This window comes from Salvia miltiorrhiza, chromosome 4 (genome assembly GCF_028751815.1).
Source record: "Salvia miltiorrhiza cultivar Shanhuang (shh) chromosome 4, IMPLAD_Smil_shh, whole genome shotgun sequence".
NCBI classification, from domain to species: domain Eukaryota; kingdom Viridiplantae; phylum Streptophyta; class Magnoliopsida; order Lamiales; family Lamiaceae; genus Salvia; species Salvia miltiorrhiza.
In genome coordinates, this window is record NC_080390.1 from 39,597,149 (window position 1) to 39,616,049 (window position 18,901).

Genomic DNA, 18,901 nt, shown 5'->3' on the forward strand with positions numbered 1-18,901 from the left:
CTTTTCATATAAAAATATGAAATGAAAATATTTTTCAAGTCTTTTGCTAATCAAACACTATATCTTAAAATATATATCACATTGTATTATGTGCGCGCACTGACTTAGTAGTAAATGATTAATATTCAAGGTCTGAAGTCTAAAGTTCGAATCGATTTTAATTTTTTTTATTACTTATCTAATTTATTAAAAAAAAAAAATCCTAACGCATTGCGTCCCAATTTCGGAAATTCGAATGAAATATATATAGACTCAGCAACCCTGTAATTAGTTACCGGAAATCGACTCCCATTTCATAACTAACAAAACTAACTTTATCCACTGAAAAACCCCTATCCCAAACAACAGTCCCACCCAAACCCCCAAAATGCAAACCCTCTCCTCCTTCACCACCTTCCTTCCCCTCCCACCAAAACCCCTTCTTAAACCCCACAAATCCATCAAGCCCTTCAAGTTGAAGCCCCATCTCCTCCGCTCCTACTCCTCTGACGAGTACCCGGTCGGCGACGACGACGCCTTTCTCGCCTCCTTCGGCCCCAAGGAGAAGGAGTCCGAAGAGGAAGCTCGGAGAAGGAACTGGATTGAGAGGGGCTGGGCTCCCTGGGAAGAAATTCTCACACCCGAAGCGGATTTCGCGCGCAAATCCCTCAATGAAGGCGAGGAAGTGCCCCTTCAGACCCCTGAAGCCATCGAGGCTTTCAAAATGCTCACCCCCAAGTACCGGAAGCAGAAGGCCGCTGAAATGGGGCTCACAGAGGATGAGTACTTCGTGAAGCAGTTTGAGATTAAGGGAGATATTCCGGAGCCGCTCGAGCCTCTGTGGAGTGGGCCTCTGGTGTTGGGGCTGGTTCCTCCCAGGGATTGGCCTCCGAGGGGGTGGGAGGTTGACAGGGAGGAGTTGGAGTTTATTCGAGGTGCCCATAAGTTCTTTTCGGCTTTGAGAGTTGATCCTGAGAAGGTGGAGGAGAGGTTGGAGAAAGGGACGGAGATGGAGGATATGTGTTTGGAGAGGTATAATATGTTCTTGAAGCAATACAATGAGTGGGTCGAGGCAAACAGGGATCGCTTGGAGGAGGAATCGTATAAGGTTGATTTTGGATTTCTCTCATTTGGTTTTACTTCTTTTCCTACAGTTCTATTGTTTATGGATCGATGCTCTGACTGCATCAGTTAAAATGATTTATTGCTTTTAATGGACAATGGTTCTCCTATTAGGAGCATATGCATGGAATTATGGGAAACCTGGATTTGAATTGGTTGCTTACTTGTACAGTTTCTTTAATGAGTTGATGATCTTTAAACATTTTTTTCTAAAATGTGAGTACGTGTTTAAAGTCAATAATTAAGGGAATTGTGTTGATTCGTTTGTTTCCTAAAGTCATGATTCTTGATTGAATTCATGATGATGATAAAAATTGTTGAATCTTGCTGATGAGTAGTTGGTGCATGCTGATAGAAAATATCATGTGTGTCCTTAACTTTTTCTGTTGGGTGATAACGATAAAACGATAGATGCTCCTCGTGCTTAGGTAAACTCTGCTCCTTGTCCTATGTAATAGTTCATAAACTGCACCAAAGAGGTAACTCACACTAGGTAAGCCTTGTATGATGGCCTCAACCAAGAAGACCTTAGTATGATTTGAACTCATGATTTTCAGTCACAAGTTCACCCATTCGGCCTTCCACTGACTAGGTCACATCTAAAAGGGCACATATGTTCTTACTTTGTGTGTACTGTGTGTGTGTGTGTGTGTGTGTGTGTAGGAGAGGAACTTTTCTAATAATGCCATTCAGGAAAGTTTCACATAAGTATGTTACTTTTGCAGTACGACCAAGATTATTACCCTGGAAGAAGGAAAAGGGGAAAGGATTACAATGAGGAAATGGTAATATTGATGCTGTGCCTTTCATTTCATACATTGAGTTAACATAGTACACTGTCATGAGGTCAGTTTGCATGATTATGGATGAACTAACTATTCCTTCTTTTTTTTTTCTCGGTTCTGCAGTATGAGCTTCCATTCTATTACCCCGGACTGGTAAGTAAATTTATCACAGCTCTTTCTATGATTCCTTCATATATTATTCAATTTCTATCAAGTTCTCTCTCCTTACATATTTCTAATAGTTTGTTTGTTTCTCCTTAATAAAAAAAAAGAAAATTTCAATATCATGCTTGTTATTTTATTGAATTGCTTTCTATATATTATGTTTGAACATACAGCTGTTTGACTTTCAAATTTGCACATTTTCTTGGTTTCCTAAGCTTGTTTTTTTCTTTTTACCATTTCACTTAAGTTTCTAGGTATATTGGATTATCATCGCAAATGAATCTAGAGTTTATCTTCATATATTCTTTTTGCTGGTTTCTCTTTTATTGTTGGTGTTACCTATTAAGTAAGCTATTCTATTAAATTGCAGCAGACACAATTTCCAACATACGAACTTTAGAAATTTTCTTTTCCAATGAAAGAAAAATTGAATGCATAATATTTGGGTTATTAACTGTCTACTGTCAATGTATGCATATTATGGTAAATATATTCATGAAAAGAAAATATGAATTCAAGTAGAATTTCTTCGTAATTCTTTTCCTTCTTTTTAAAAGATATGTTCAGGTAAAGTAACTGCAGTACATCTTTATCAAGGAGCATTTGTCGACATTGGAGGTGTCCATGACGGGTATGCACTATTACCTTTTACATACTTTAGAAACTGTTTGTGCAGATTCCTTTTATTTAAGTTCAAACAGTGAGTGTCTTTTCGTAATATTAGACCTTCACATTGGATTCAGCTTAACCTGTACCTTGAGGTTCTTAAAGAAATATGTGAGTAGCTTGCCCTCTCCTTTAGGTCCCAATTGTTGCAAAACATCACATATTTCTTTGTCCCTAATAAATACAAGTAGTAGACATAGAATGAGCCAGGGATGAAATCCAGAAGTCAGCACAGACTACAGAGCTGAAGGTAGTGTTTTAAAGTGCTGTGGCCCCAGCATGGTGCTGATGATAGTAATATCCAAGGTCTTACAATCTCGTAGTACATTAAAAGATTGGACAAAACAAATTGGTGTCAAATGCATTTCCTGGAACAGAGCTAAATCTTTGGCTTTAGAAAAAAGCTCATTCCTGACCATTCAAATATCAAATACCTCTCATAGGAGTTTTTTATTGTTCAGATTCTTGAATTATAAATCGTTTGAATTTCATTCTTCATCAAGATGCAATGGGGGGGGGGGGTACTTATTTTCACCTAAATGATAATTCAAATTGCTCTGGTGTTTTATGTGCAATTTATTTGCAAAGTTGTCATTGCTATCTTTCCTATGTTATGGTTTATCAGATTCTTTAACTTTGACAGGTAGGTAGTTAACATTAATAAATCATCATGGTTTGGTTTCACATCCATATGGTTAATCATGTTTTCTTTGCAGTATCGGATGTGGAATTAGTAAACTACTACTTAATCAATACTTCTAGGATAAGCTCGTAGCTAGGTTGAGGAAAATTCGTTTGGATTACGTCAACCCAAAATAGAACTCCTTGAACTTGTAAATGCAATTACATTGCATGCGTTTGTGACTGTTTTTATTCTTAGTTGACTTCTATCTAATTTTCACCACTAGCCATTATATTGAATTGACAATTCAGGTGGATTCCTATAAAGCGTAATGATTGGTACTGGATCCGACATCACATTAAAGTTGGGATGTGCGTCCTTGTTGAGATTATAGTAAGTTGTGCCTAACTGTAACTTTTCTTACATATATCACTGTAGCCTGCTTTAGGCACTTTTATTTGTACTCATTTTGACATACTTGTGTGATAAACAAATTCTATTTGGCAGTTAACAAATTACTAGTTCGAGAAGGTGAAAGACTCAAGAAAGATTACTTTCCTTTCTTTTTGCATATAAGCAATAAATAATGACACGGAAGGTTAATTAAGAAAAAAGCATAATGACGATATGATTTGATATAAAACCTAGTAAGTGTGAGAAACATTATCAAACACATGCAGATAATGATATTGATGCTTTCCGAAAATGAATGGTGAAGATTGTAGTTCTCATTGAGATTGTTGAGTATAGCACTGGTGCATGGACTTAGAGGGTGTTTGGTTAAGCTTATTTCAAAGATTTTATAAGCTCCAACAACTTATAAGATGTTTCAAGAGCTTATAAGATGTAGTTTGTCAAGAGCTTATACGTTGTGAAAGCGTTTGGATAATCGAGCTTATAAGCTAGAGAGTGAACTTTGCGTTAGGGAGAGAAATTTTTTGTTAGAGAGAGAAAATTGAAGAGAGATGAACTTGAAACTGTATATGATGGAAATAACAAATTATGATTAAATAATATTTGTAAAATGATTGTTGTATATAAGATTTTGAAAAAATAAGTTGGGGTGGAGGAACTTATTTTTTGGAGAGCTTATAAGCTCTTGGAGCTTATTTTTACAGTTTATATGCTGTTTAAGAGCTTATTTTGCCAAGAACTTTGAAGGAGCTTATAAGTTATTTAGTCTATAGGACCAACTCCTACTGCCCTTGCTAATTTGAATGTTATCCACAGAAGTGATAAGACTTTGTAGATTAGGATATCTCTGTGTTCCAAGAAATGTGTGCAAGCAAAGTTTTACGTGTAGCTATTTTATCTTTACGAAGAAGGTTGCATGGGTGTTTAAATGAGGAGAAACTAGCAAACTTCTCAAACTCGAATAAGATGTGAAGATGTCTTTTGTGGGTTAATAATGCTGAAAACTTTTATCTCACAATCTGGGCATTAAAGTTATTGCTAAGCAGCAACCTTCCAGAAATTATGCATGCTGAGTAATCTTATATAAATTGCAGGCTAAAAGAGATCCTTATCGTTTTCGATTTCCTATAGAGCTACGGTTTCTCCATCCGAATATAGATCACCTAATGTAAGCTTCCTATATTCCAATTTACAGTTTGGAGTCATTGTTATCCTTGTGTCAACTAAAGTCTGTTTCCTCTCTTATGGATCTATATACGTTTTGTGAATATATTGACAATGCCATAAATGCATTTTACTCAACAGCTCTTTGATATCATCAGTTTTCATGGTTGTTGCAGTTTCAATAAATTTGACTTCCCCCCTATATTTCACCGAGATGACGATGAGAATCCGGATGAATTACGTGTGAGTGAATTCCTTTTTGCTTATGTCAAGTGTGAATTTAGTTTTGTTTTGTCCAGTGAAATTATATGCTCTTTTTTCTTTATCATGTACTATATAGCAATAATGAAATGCTGGTCTATTATCACTCGGTTCAATCTATGAATTGCTGTGCATTCTCTGAACTGAGTTCTAGCTGATGAAATGGAGGCAATCCACCTAGTTGATTTCTCTTGTATTATTGTGATACGTCTTTTCTACCAATTACTTGTTGTGCAAGTTTCAATACTTTTTTAGGAGATATTGGGTAATACGTGCTGACAAGTTCATTTCATCCAGTGTGTTCTTTTTCTGCTCTTTTTTCTTTCTTCTTTCTTTTTTTTATTACCTATTCTTAAGGGAAATCCTATGTATTCTTTATATGACAATAGTGAGATTTTAAGTATATGAGTATCCAAATCCTATTTTATTTGTTTATTCGAACTTAATGCTGGAGTTGTTCAAATCGTATTCTTATCCATTTCTGCTCTATTATATGTATATCATGATTATCAAGCTTTCTTAAACTTTATGTTTAGTAGTTTGTTTGTCTTCATTTATGCAGCGTGATTGTGGAAGACCTCCGATTCCTAGAAAGGATCCTGGAATAAAATGGGAAGAGGAACCTTTATTATCAAACCACCCATACGTCGATGAGGTATTCTTAAGCTCGATTTAGTTTAGAGCACTCCCATTCATTTGTTACAACTTACAAGGAATATATGATCTTTTATTGATCACATGTAGAAGTGCATGTGGGATACAATAAGGATGACCATAGCTCAATTATGCAACCTGTTAATTTCACTAATTAGTGATTTGTTTGGCCTTTCTATGTCAAAAAAGTATGGGCGAATCCTAAAGATATACATATATTTTTCTCATTGAAATTCATCATGTTTGCCTGCTGTCAGATATTTTGCTTAAAGCTCAAATCTAACTGTACACCAAACTTTTTAATTAGCCCAAGAATTATGTTGGCATCTAGGTCCCCTATAAACTTAAGGGTTTTCCAGTTTTCTATATACAAGAAGACTAGTTGGTTCCTATACTTGGATAAGGGCATGAGCCACTTTTTGTAGTTACATACCTGTCATAATTTTTATGAGTTAAAAGAAAAAAGGTTAGCTTGCTCAGTAAGTAAACCGTAAATGTTCACTGCATTAGTATTAAATACTACTATTAACTGTGACAAATGGCAATAAGCAGTTAAAATCAGAAGTACGCTTTGACTTGAGAGAATACATTTGATATATCCCACATATGCTGACATGTTGGCCCTTCACATTCACATATCCACCTAGTTTATATTTATGTAAAATAGGCCAGTGGAGTAAAAGTACCCTAGCATATTTACTTGTAGTTTACTAGGTAAGCTGTTCTGTTGCTTACTTGGTTCTTAATTTGGGTTGTTATATTAATTTTTAGGTCAAAAATCTAAATTCTATGACTAATCACTTCACTCCTCCTCAGTCAGTGGAATATTATGGAATTTATTCTAAGGAAAAGAATACGATTTGCTTCCATTATTGAATAGTACATTACTACTAATAGTTTAGCCTCACACTGCTTTCTATAGCACTCCTTAAAGTCAACTTGATATTTGAGATAGATGGATTACCTCAGTGTTTGATCTAAGTAATGGATTACTGATTTTGAAATGGGAGATAGTGGTTACCTGATTTTGATAATGAGAACTATGAAAGCAAGTGGGCTTACTAAAAAAAAAAAAAAAACAACAAAGTGCTTCCAATAATTGTAGGAATGGTACTGAGAATAATTGCTGGTAATATTCTCCATGTATATGCCTGTGATAGTTTTGAATAGACATGTAACTAAATTCTTAGGGCTGAGCTTCCGTTACCAAAGTAGGTATTCTTAGTGTCTTGATATTAAATATCTCACTTGTAACTATTATTTGATTGCCCCTAATTTGACTTTGGATGTTCAGGCATTTGAACTCGCATACCCTAGTATTTAGCCTTGATATTTTCTAATCAAAATTCGTTAAATTCCTATGCATGCGTTCTCTTTTCCATCAGATTAAATCTTATTCTGGCTTTTTTGATCCATCGAGTCATTATTGTGCATTGTATGTCATCATGTACTGGTCAGGACATGTCAATTCATGTTATTATGTTTTCTATTTATGTTTCTATGATCCCAAAAATCATAGTATTTCTCAAACTCAACTGTTACTGTTTTTGGTCATGTTATATTTGTTTTAATAGATATGTATTTCAGCTTGGTAAAAATGTTAATAGGACTGTCGTTCTATGTGGCACTTTGATAATGTGCAACTTAGGTATTCTGTGTTGTATGCAGCTATGGAAGATAAATAATGCTGAACAGATGATCTTGGATGATATGGACGCAAATCCTAATAAATATAAAGGCAAAAGCTTATCAGAATTGACTGATGAAGAAGAAATTGATGAAGAAAACAGCGTAGAGTATGGAAAAGCTAAATATAAGAACACGACAGTTCCCAGAGTGACTTTGGTAATCTCTTTTTTCTTCCCATGTTATCTTTCCATGCCATGGAATGATTTATGTGAGATTTTCTCATACTCACTCGCAGAAAGTAAGCGTAAAAGAACTTAATTTGGAAGCTGCACTAGCTGAGCGTCAGGTTTGTTTGCTGTTCTTTTTTCCTTTGTAGACATAGTTATTACTATTACATTTTGATTCAGGTTGATCAGTAACTCTTTTCAGACTTTATTACTCAGTCATCACCTCCACCGCCACTAGGGATGTAATGAGTATTGGCAAACTCAAGATTGACTCACTTGTTATAAAGTTGAGTTCGAGCCAAGTATTAAAAAGTTCAAGCTTTAGTTCACTAACCCATTGGACCTTAGTCAAACTTAATCGAGCTAAAAATACTTAGTAAATATAGGTAAAAGGTTTATTTATTTAATAATTACTGTTGAATATATGAATAAAAATTATAATGCAAATAATGAAATATTATAAAAAAGAAAGTAAATTTGTTAAATAGACATGTTTATACAATAAATGCTTTATTTCCAAACTTAAAAAAAAAGATTATAAATTAGGTTACGAGCTGCCTAACAAAGCTTATATCGAGCTTCACTCACGAGATTATGAGTTGAGCACTACAAAGATTGATAGTCAATCATGAGTTCATGAATCGAGATTTATCAGAGTAAAGTTTCAATTAGCTTGTGAGTCTAGTCTGCTTAGAGATCCCAGGCCACCGACTTTACAGAAAGCCAAATAGGTATAGTCAGGTGGGTGGTGGGGGATGCTTGGGGTGGAATTCACATGTACCCCTATCGTTTTAGTCTTCTTCACATGAAATTGCTTCCATAAATGGTAAACTATCCAACTCGGTCTGCTTGCTTCTCATTTTGGAGCATGCAGTATAAAAATACTATCATCAGTTGTCCAAAAACATTTAAAATTACTTGACAGATTCTCATCTTGGATGATTATTCCCACTGCTCTTAAAATGTTACTGTACCATATCGATCACTTCTGTAAGTTAATCATGTTGAGAAAATATTCTTTTGTGAAGTTCATTTCTACCTCATTATAGCTGCATAACAAACTAAGGAAAGAAGCTGAAGAACGAGGAGAGACATATAAAATTACCAAGTTGAGGCGAAATGAGGAAATGGATGAATACGACCTTATCCATTGGCGTAGATCATTCGAAGAAAGAGAAACTCTCCTCCGAGATATAAGCTGGTATATTTTGTTTCCAAACTCTCTCCATATTTACCCTTACTGTTACCTGGTATATTTTGTTTCCAAACTCTCTCAAGAGCGCGTTTGGTTGAGAATTTTGGAGAATTGAGATTTCTGGAATTGGGGTTCATCAACTTCCCTACCAATACTAAAGCCACTTCTTTAAATAATGCTTAAATGTTATAATCATTTTTCTCTTTTATTATAGCATTCGGTCTCTAGCAACCGGCATTCGTATTTATTTTAATTTGTGCAAGTGATCACAACATTGTTGCTGCATATATGAAAAACACCCCTTGCACCAATATTGCTTTATCCTTCATAATGCAGAAACTTAGTTTCATGTTCTATAACTTGCAGCCGTCAAGCTCTGGGGCTTCCATTAGAAGAGCCAGGCAGGTATGTCGACCCGAGCTTCTTTGGAAAAGACCGATACGATCCTGATAGCGCATTGTATCGTTACGACTACTGGGGGGAGCCCAAGAACTCTGAGAAGAGCAAGCAAGAACGCATGACGGATACTCACAACAAATCAATAGTTGGCAAGGGAACCGTTTGGTACGAAATGTCGTATGAAGATGCCGTGAAGCAGCAAATGCAGAGGGAGAAACTTGGGATCAAGCCTGAGCAGTATGAAGCAGATGATTCGGACAGGGACCCTGAAGAGGAAGATGATGAGGACGACGACGATGATGACTTTGATTACAGCATTCTGGGTTCTACGAGTGCCGCTGTGTCTAACCAGCCTCATGTCAATGGCACTGAATCTCCGAGATTGTCGGATGAGGGAATGTTTGAGGATTAGTTTTGAGCTGAGGTTGCGATATCATTTTTGTAGCTGTATAGAATATAAACTGTATTTCCGTGTCCACATAATAAAAAGATTATGTGGTAAATCTCATAAGCTTTCATGGGGAGTTAGTATATATTTGATTTCATCTTAATATGCATACGAAAACCAAAAATATTACCTCCTATAGATATGTAGGAAATTGGACAATGAGTTCACCGATGTTTGACCAATTTTTGAGTAACAAAGATATTTAATTTTGTAGAATTAAATGATACAAGATCGATTTATGTTTTAAGTAAATAATATTTATTTACTCAAATCGATTTTCGGTGAGTAATAGTTGATTAAAGTTTTTTACTTGAAATACGGAGTTGTGGTGGGATAAAGAGATAAGCATTTTAAAAATAAATTTAATGCCCGACCTCGTGAGCTGTGGACTTGATCTTGAGTCTTAACAATTGGTCTTTGGGTCAGATCATAGACTCCATTACATTGGATATTTTGAACCATTGATTTACTCGGCCCAAAAGATCGACGACCGACACGTTGGGCCTGCACATGAGGATCCCATCCCCATAGCTAGTCCAGAGAGCCCACCCGTTGAACTCCCATAACTACAACAAGAATTGTCCCACAACAGCCAGAAACCTCCCGTCATAATGGGTTGGGTGAGGGTTACGCCGGTAACCTCCACATATTGATGACAACAACGGAAATTTCAATCGGGCCATGATGAGACGATAGTGTTTACGTCGTAACCTCTCGACGAAATTAAAGCCTGCAAACTTTTTTTATAAGTGAACTGTGTCTATAAATAGGACAATCACTCTTGCATTTCAAATACTATAAAAATTGCACACAGGCACACACTCTGCATACTCACTTTACATATTAGAAGTTCTGTTCTCTCCTTATTTAAGTTCGTCGAGGCCGTTTGTTTGCAGTGTTGTTACCTACAAGACAAAGGCTTTTTCTCTTTGGTGACGACACCTTTAATCTGTGAGTATTAGTGGAGGTATTTCATCTTGCAGATAGAGAACTCTCCGTAACTAGACTTTTTTTATTTTCCACGAATTTATTTTATTGTAATTTCCATTCAATTTAATTCGTTGTTATTCTTATCTTCTACCTTTCTGTTATACTGTAATACGTCCGCAAACACTTTATTTTTGACAAGATATGTGAACTATATTTTGCTTAGCATTGACGATTTGAATATGTTCATTTATTTTTTTGAAGGAAAATTTGGAAATTGGATTTTGGAATACCACGGTAGGTTTGGTTTTATTCTCAAACTTTTCTCAATAGAGTAATGGGTTAATTACGCCAAAAACCATGAACTATACCTCCATTTCCAAATTTACCATGAACTTTGTTTTTTATCAGCAATTCCATGAATTTAAAGGGTTGATCAATTTTCCATGACTTTCAAAAATCCCCAAATTGAATGCTGACATGGCATCGCCGGAACTGAATCAAAACGACGTCGTTTAGTTGGGGGGTAAAACGACGTCGTTTTGAGCCCCAACCATGCCTTTTAGCCGGGAAATTCACTAAACGTCATCGGGACCGCTTGGCGGTGGGAGGAGGGAGTCTGCTGCTCGCTGGAGTCAGATTTTCGCGGCGGTGGGAGGAGGGAGGCGGTCCTAGGGCCACATCTTCGCCACCAGGTCGTGCGCCGCCGCCGCGATTCTGAAATTAAGATCTGTGGCGCGGCGCCGGTGGTGAGAGGAGGGAGGGAGACAGCGGCGAACTCAATTTCAAGCGACAAGAAGAAGAAGAGCAGAAACGAACCGCATGAATTCGTGTTCTGCGAGGCCTGTAAATTCGCTTTCCAGCCTCCTCTCGCGCTTCCAATCGAAGCTCTCCGACGACGTCAAATTCTTCCTCAAAACTCCGATGCCGATCCTTCCCGAGCTCGCACACCAGAATCGCCTCTGGTGCGTGTTCTGCAATTGCGACATTGTTGAGCTCGATAGCCAATTCGCTTGGTCGATAACTCGAGAATTTTGCATCAATTCGTTGCTTTGATTTTCCAGATGTTAATTGTTTTGGTTCTGTAATGTGTTTGAGGCGGTCCTAGGGTTTCAATTTGGGGGTGGGAGGAGGGAGGGAGACGGTGGATCTAGCGTGGTGGTGGCGCGAGGGGGAAGATGAAGGCGGCATATCTGGTGTGGTGGTGGGAGAACGCAGCAGAGGGCGGCGGCATAGGGTGGCTGATCTGGAGATGGTGGTGGAGAAGGGTGGCAGGGCGGCGGCGGCAGAGGGCAGTGCCCTGTCGGCGCCATGTCAGCCCGTAGTTGCCATGTGTCAATTTTCAGTCATAGTAGGCGCCATGTCAGCTCGTAATTGCCATCTCAGCTCGGAGCTTCACCGGAGCAAAAAAGCATGGAAAAATTGATCAACCCTTTAAATTCATGAAATTGCTGATAAAAAACAAAGTTCATGGTAAATTTGGAAATGGAGGTATAGTTCATGGTTTTTGGCGTAATTAACCCTAGAGTAATTAATCTTGGAAGTCGGAAAGGACCAACTTTGTCGTAACCTTTTCTTTCAATCTCCTTTTACTCAAATTCGAATTTCCACCATCTTTTTCTCCTTTTGTTGAAATATTAATTTTAAACTTCGAAGGAATTAATTAAAAAGAAAAAGGACAATATGTTTATTAGTTTATAAAAACTAAGAATACGTAAAAGAGGAAAGAAAAAATAAAGTTTCAGAATTTTTACATAGAAATTCTTATGCTTTTAATCAAGGGTTAAATGCATATAAATTCATAATTTTAGTTAAAATCCATTTTTAACACCAATTTTCAAGAATTTATTTTTATATACCAACTTTATAGGATCAACTAGTCTTGACATACCTTTTTGAACAAAAGGTGATGAATCTTATATATGCAACAAAAATGGCTTACTACACTTTTGGGTTTGGATATGAGATTCAATATAAGAAAGGTTCAGAAAACAAAGTTGATGTTCTTTCTCAGTGTAACGCTCTTGATTATACTTGTAATGCTATCACAACAATCTCTTCTACTTGGATTCAGAAGGTCATTCATAGTTACAACCTTGATTCTCATTTTTTTAAGGTTCTTTCAGCTAAATTCATTGACAATTCACCTTATCATGATTTTATCTTAAAGTTATGTGATTTTTACATTGAAATTATGCTTTTAATGAAAATTTGATTTCAAATATTGGCAAGTCCTTTGATTTGGGTAAAAAGGGTGGTTTATTTGACCCTCCCCATGGGATCTTGGTTTTTTATTAATGTGGCCGATCACCACATCATTAATTTATTTATTTACAAAAAGGAAAAGTTTAAGCAGTGGACTTGAGTAAGATTGCTTTGTGATTGCACCCAATAAAAAAGATGGACCTATAAGTTTATCCATTTGTCACTTGATGATGACTCGTCTAAATTCATTTTGATATTAGAATAAATATTTAATATTTTTATATATTATATTCTCATTGTTCCTTGTAAATATATTTTCAATACTCACTTAAAAATGATACGAATTTAAAAAAAAATTATTAAGTGCAAGTGAGTGAAATAAGAATTTCATTTATTATGTTTGTGTTGTATAAATATACTAACTAAAAAAATGCTCATTTAAATGACAAATCAAAAAGAGAATATTAACTCACATAAGTATGTATTTAAAAAATTTATCATTTTTTCCCTCTATAAATAGAAATAAATAAACCAACCAAATTAATCGGTCCAATTCGTTAAAATTGATTTGAGCATACAGACAAAGTGATATCCGAAGCAAAATGCATTTCCCGAGGGTGGCACGATTATCAAAACCAACACGCTACACCCATAACACATATCCCATTCCATTCCCAAGCTGACAAATATCCGATTGATTACGCAATTCAATTTCAAGCATATCCCTTTGCCGCCCCTTCCTTTTATATAAGGCTCTCTTCCTCCCACCCTCTCCATATAATCAAATTCTTCTAGTTAGCTGAAAAATGGTGGGTTTTGGAAAGCTCGTTGAAGGAGAAACAAGGAAAAGCATTGTGGGGTACGATGTGGCGGAGGGTGTGGACATAAGGGGAAGATACGACGCCGAATTTGCGACTATTCTGACCAAGGATGCCCTTGAGTTTGTGGCGACTCTGCAGAGGCAGTTGAGGAACCATATCAAGTATGCAATGGATTGCAGAAAGGAGGCTAAGCTGCGCTACAACAAGGGGGCCGTGCCGGGGTTCGACCCCGCCACCAAGCCCCTCAGAGACGCCGACTGGCTCTGCGCCTCGCCGCCCCCCGCCGTCGCTGATCGCCGCGTCGAGATCACTGGACCCGTCGAGAGGAAGATGGTCATCAACGCCCTCAACTCTGGAGCTAAAGTTTTCATGGTCGACTTCTTCACTCTTTCAATTCCTTCTTCCTTTTTATGTATCGTAGTCGTAGTGCTTATTCTCAAGTGACAGGCTGATTTCGAGGACGCACTGTCGCCCAACTGGGAGAATCTGATGCGAGGCCACATAAACTTGAGAGACGCAGTGAGGGGCACAATAAGCTACCACGACACAGCTAGAAACAGAGTGTACAAGCTCAACGACCAGACGGCCAAGCTCTTCGTCCGCCCCAGAGGCTGGCACCTCCCGGAGGCTCACATCCTCATCGACGGCGAGCCCGCCACCGCCTGCTTGGTCGACTTCGGCCTCTACTTCTTCCACAACTGGTCCGCCTTCCGCCGCAACCAAGGCCAAGGCCAAGGCCCCTTCTTCTACCTCCCCAAGATGGAGCATTCCAGAGAGGCTAGGATATGGAACAACGTGTTCACGGCGGCCGAGAAATTCGCCGGTATAGAAAATGGGAGCATCAGGGCGACGGTGCTGATCGAGACGCTGCCGGCGGTGTTCCAGATGGACGAGATCCTGTACGAGCTGAGGGATCACTCGGTGGGGCTCAACTGCGGGCGCTGGGATTACATCTTCAGCTACGTCAAGACCTTCCAGGCCCACCGGGACCGCCTCCTCCCCGACCGCGTCCTCGTCGGCATGTCCCAGCACTTCATGAGGAGCTACTCCGACCTCCTCATCCGGACCTGCCACCGCCGCGGCGTCCACGCCATGGGCGGGATGGCCGCGCAGATCCCCATCCGGGACGACGCCAAGGCCAACGAGGCCGCGCTCGAGCTCGTCAGGAGGGACAAGCTCAGGGAGGTCCGGGCGGGCCACGACGGCACCTGGGCGGCCCACCCGGGCCTCATCCCGGCAATCATGGAGGTGTTCGACAGCAACATGGGCGGCAGTGCCAACCAGATCCAGTCGGCGAGGCGCGAGGACGCCGCCGGGATCACGGCGGAGGACCTGCTGCAGATCCCGCGCGGCGTCCGCACCATGGAGGGGCTCCGCCTCAACACGAGGGTGGGGATCCAGTACGTGGCGGCCTGGCTCACTGGGAGCGGATCGGTGCCGCTCTACAACCTCATGGAGGATGCGGCCACGGCGGAGATCAGCCGGGTGCAGAACTGGCAGTGGCTGAAATACGGCGTGGAGCTGGACGGCGACGGCCTCGGAGTGAAGGTGACGGCGGAGCTCTTCGGGAGGGTGGTAGAAGAGGAGATGGAGAGGATTGAGAAAGAGGTTGGGAAGGAGAGATTCAACAAGGGGATGTATAGAGAAGCATGCAAGATTTTCGCCAGGCAATGCACGGCGCAGGTCTTGGACGATTTTCTCACGCTTGATGCCTACAACCACATCGTCGTCCATCATCCACTCGCTTCTTCTAGGCTCTGAAATTTCCAATGTTTTAGTCACCATCTCCATCATCGTCGTCATCTCACTCTTCTCATTTTGATGTTTGCTGCTAATAAATTAATGTTTGCTGATCGTCATGATGGAATTCCGTGTGGTGCGAGTATTTTGTATCAACGCCCCTACAATGTATGCTTTAGTTGTACGTAATTAATATTATCCATAAGGAGAAAAATGTGCAAATATGATCTGATTATTCATGTAATTAACCTTTTTTTCAAGGGTTAATAGTCAAAAAATACATGAACTATCACCAAATTTGCAAATTGCACATGACCTTTAAAATTAGCCTCAGAATACACCACTTTTTAATTTTGTTGTAATTTGCACACGACGAAATTTCCGGCGAGGAATAAGTTTGACCGGTGATTACGTGGACATTACATGGCATATTGCGTGGCTTTTTGTACACGCTGGTAAGCCACGTGGGCAAAACGACGTCGTTTTGCCCATAAATTAATTAATTGTCTTTTTTTTTGGTTGAAGAATTGGAAAATGGAAAATAGAAGAGGTTGAAGTAAATTTGGGGGTAGACATGGAAGGGGCATCTGAACGGCGCCGGTGTGGAGAGAAGGCAGGCGACGCCCTCGCCGGAGAAACAGGGGTGGCGGCGGCGCCAGATCTGGAAGATGGGTGGAGGCAGCGAAGCAGCTGTGTTGTCCGCCAAGGTGATAGCAGCGGCACCCGTTGCTGCTAGTCGAAGGAAGAAGGAGACCGCGCCGGGCTGGAGGAGACGACGTCGGGCGCAGCGGCGGCGATGGCTGGAGCAGCGACCGCGCCGAGCTGGAGGACCACTGCTAATTTGAAGTGCGCCAGATCTGAAAAATGGGTGGAGGCAGATCTGAAAAGTGCGCCTCTGTGAGAAAATTTGGAGTCCGCCAGATCTGAAAAATGGGTGGAGGCAGTGAAGCAGCTGTGTTGGAAGAAGGAGTGCGCCAGATCGAAGGAAGAAGGACTTCGCGCCGGGCGGAAGAGACGACATCGGGCGCAGCGGCGGCGATGGCTGGATGCTCGCCGAAGCAGGGGGAGCGACGTCGGATGGCCGAGAGGGTGAGAGGGGCCAGAGAGAGGGAAAGAGATCGAGGGTTAGAGAGAGGTAGTCTGGGAGAGAGATAGGTTGGAAAAGAGAGGGGAGGCGCCGGGCGGCGCCACCGTTAGGCGTCTGAAATTATGGCGAGGTGGGCGTTGGCGGTCGGGTGTCGTCGACGGTTGGTGCTGATTTGTGCAGCGGTAATGGGGTCGCCGGGTGTTGCCGACCACCGCACCGATCTCTTCTGTTCACATTTTTTTTTTAATTTTTTTATTTAAAAAAGTTTGACAAAAACGACGTCATTTTAAATGCCCGACGGGAAGTCCACGTCTGCAATTTCCGGCTGCCACATCAACTACGCTCACGCAGATGGTCAACGCGGGTGCAATTTGCGTTTAAATTAAAAGTTCATGTATTTTGGGGCTAATTTTTAAGCTCGTGTGCAATTTGCAATTTCGGGCAAACTTCATGTATTTTCTGGCTATTAACCATTTTTTCAATTGTGGGATTTTGCCTCTAAATATTTGTCGGATTACGACAAGTGGGAGAACTCTACCCTAAACAAAGTTTTCTACACTCATACTAAGATCTTGACACGAGTTATCTCCTTATTAACCTATTATTCGAAAAGTATTCTAAATCGGTCGGGTTTCACAAGACCATCGGTTTACATTGTATGTCTTTCAAATACCACTTCTTGACTCCATAACCTGTGTCCATATGATTTGAAAAAATGTTCCCATTTACATTTCAACACGTCAATTTTATTGATTTAACACAATAGTGGGTAGTTTTTATCTTTTGTAAATTATAGACATTTACTTCGGCTTCACCATCCTTCATTTCTACCGATGGTTTGTTAAGTTCAAAATTACAAAGGAAGGAGGAATGTTGGAAAATTAATAGAAATATCCTTGTTTTGATGATTCCAAAACACTTACTCCCTCCGTCCCAATAAAAGTGGCCACTTTTTTTTGGGCACGGAGATTAAGAAGAGGATTGTTATGTTTTAATTGAGTGTGACCCACCAAAATTAGTGAGTAATTTTTAGAAAGTGACCTACAATTGTTGACCAAATTAGTGAGTAATTTTAACATTTTTAGAAAGTGGCCTACAATTGTTGACCAAATTAGTGAGTAATTGTTAATTTAATTAAAGTAAACTTTTGCCATTTTTAGAAAGTAGCCACTTTTAATGGGACACCCAAAAAAGAAATGTGGCCACTTTTATTGGGACGGAGGGAGTAGTTTATTTTCACTAGACTAGAGTAATTCTGGACTCAAGTGTTAGAGTTCATGTTTTTAGCTAGACTAAAGACTGAAGAGCTGAAGTCTGAAAATTAAAGTGCCGAAGACTGAAGATCGAAGAATTGAAGTCTGAAGATCGAAGACTGAAGTGCTAGTCAAACTGAAGACCAAGACTCAGACTGCTGACTCATACGGAAGGACACGTATACTGAAGTATCAGTGTTACGAAAACACTTATACATGCCACGTCGGATAAAGCAGAGACTGATACTGAAGTAAAGTATCAGTTGAAACCTCGGACTTATTCTCTGTCCCAACCTGATTCTCAGTTTAAGGTTGTTTCATTCACTTCAAAGGAAGTCACGTGGAAAGTAAGCAAGTACAATTGCATTTAATACGAAGATCTGCAGAATCGTCCTTCAGAATACGAAGTTTCCCCTTTCGTGCTGCTTTATTCTGTAACACCCTCTCCTACGAAAGAAAGGACGAAGACTGAGGACCTAAGCTCAAATTTGAATATGAGTCACAATGATAGAAAATTAAAGATAGACCTCCTCCAACGGATCTTTCTCGGGACGCTGTCTATAAATAGAGCTCAAGGATCAACATCATTCTTCACCGATTCAACGCATAAGCTGAAACTCTGTCGAACTCGAGACTCAGCAAATTCATTGCAATCAGTTTGAATCGAAGAAGAGAATACTCATCGTTGTAACTATCAGTCTAACTGATAACATACATTCTCTTAGTTTTATTAGGCATATACTTTCATAATCATTAACCTAAAAACTGATTACTGAGAGCCTGTTCTCAGTAATCCTAGTTGAAATTCGAACCCCTTTTCAAGAGTGAGAAAAGAGCGTTTGAGAGAGTGTTCGAGACAGTTGTCTGAACACTAGGTTGTTTAGCACCCGCAAGTTAAACGTGTGGTTTACTTAGCACTAGTAAGCTAAGGAAGAGAAGTCCAACCTAGTGTGTTGACACTGAAAAGTTTCAGTTGAAGATTTGTTGTGCACCCGTAAGCACGAGCCTAATCAATTGTCTGTGTGATCTACTGACCGTGGATGTAGGAATCAGTATTCCGAACCACGTAAAAATCCTTGTGTTCTTTAGTACTTTCAGTTTTTCAGTTCATATCTGTGCACATCTCTGACATATACTG

General features: G+C 39.6%; 2 protein-coding genes across 2 annotated transcripts; both read left to right on the forward strand.

Annotated features, from left to right (window-relative positions):
- The first annotated feature begins 278 nt into the window (after positions 1-278).
- On the forward strand, positions 279-9,833 carry LOC131021607 (protein PLASTID TRANSCRIPTIONALLY ACTIVE 10). Its single transcript, XM_057950864.1, has 12 exons — positions 279-1,087; positions 1,827-1,886; positions 2,010-2,039; positions 2,609-2,682; positions 3,651-3,732; positions 4,848-4,921; positions 5,094-5,160; positions 5,741-5,833; positions 7,501-7,677; positions 7,757-7,807; positions 8,738-8,889; positions 9,250-9,833. The coding sequence occupies exons 1-12, from the start codon at positions 368-370 to the stop codon at positions 9,692-9,694; spliced, it is 2,025 nt and encodes a 674-aa protein (XP_057806847.1). The 5' UTR covers positions 279-367; the 3' UTR covers positions 9,695-9,833.
- A 3,694-nt stretch (positions 9,834-13,527) lies between these two features.
- LOC131021608 (malate synthase, glyoxysomal-like) lies at positions 13,528-15,667 on the forward strand. Its single transcript, XM_057950865.1, has 2 exons — positions 13,528-14,055; positions 14,131-15,667. Exons 1-2 carry the CDS (start codon positions 13,669-13,671, stop codon positions 15,442-15,444), a joined length of 1,701 nt encoding a protein of 566 aa, XP_057806848.1. The 5' UTR covers positions 13,528-13,668; the 3' UTR covers positions 15,445-15,667.
- Positions 15,668-18,901: the final 3,234 nt, after the last annotated feature.

What these genes read in the sequence shown, in the direction of transcription:
- LOC131021607 (XM_057950864.1), top strand. Translation starts at nt 368, where the DNA reads ATGCAAACCCTCTCCTCCTTCACCACCTTCCTTCCCCTCCCACCAAAA. An exon ending in ATTGGAGGTGTCCATGACGG is followed by an intron (nt 2,683 to 3,650) that starts GTATGCACTATT and finishes TTGACAATTCAG; the next exon opens with GTGGATTCCTATAAAGCGTA. An exon ending in CTGCACTAGCTGAGCGTCAG is followed by an intron (nt 7,808 to 8,737) that starts GTTTGTTTGCTG and finishes ACCTCATTATAG; the next exon opens with CTGCATAACAAACTAAGGAA.
- LOC131021608 (XM_057950865.1), top strand. Translation starts at nt 13,669, where the DNA reads ATGGTGGGTTTTGGAAAGCTCGTTGAAGGAGAAACAAGGAAAAGCATT. An exon ending in CTGGAGCTAAAGTTTTCATG is followed by an intron (nt 14,056 to 14,130) that starts GTCGACTTCTTC and finishes CTCAAGTGACAG; the next exon opens with GCTGATTTCGAGGACGCACT.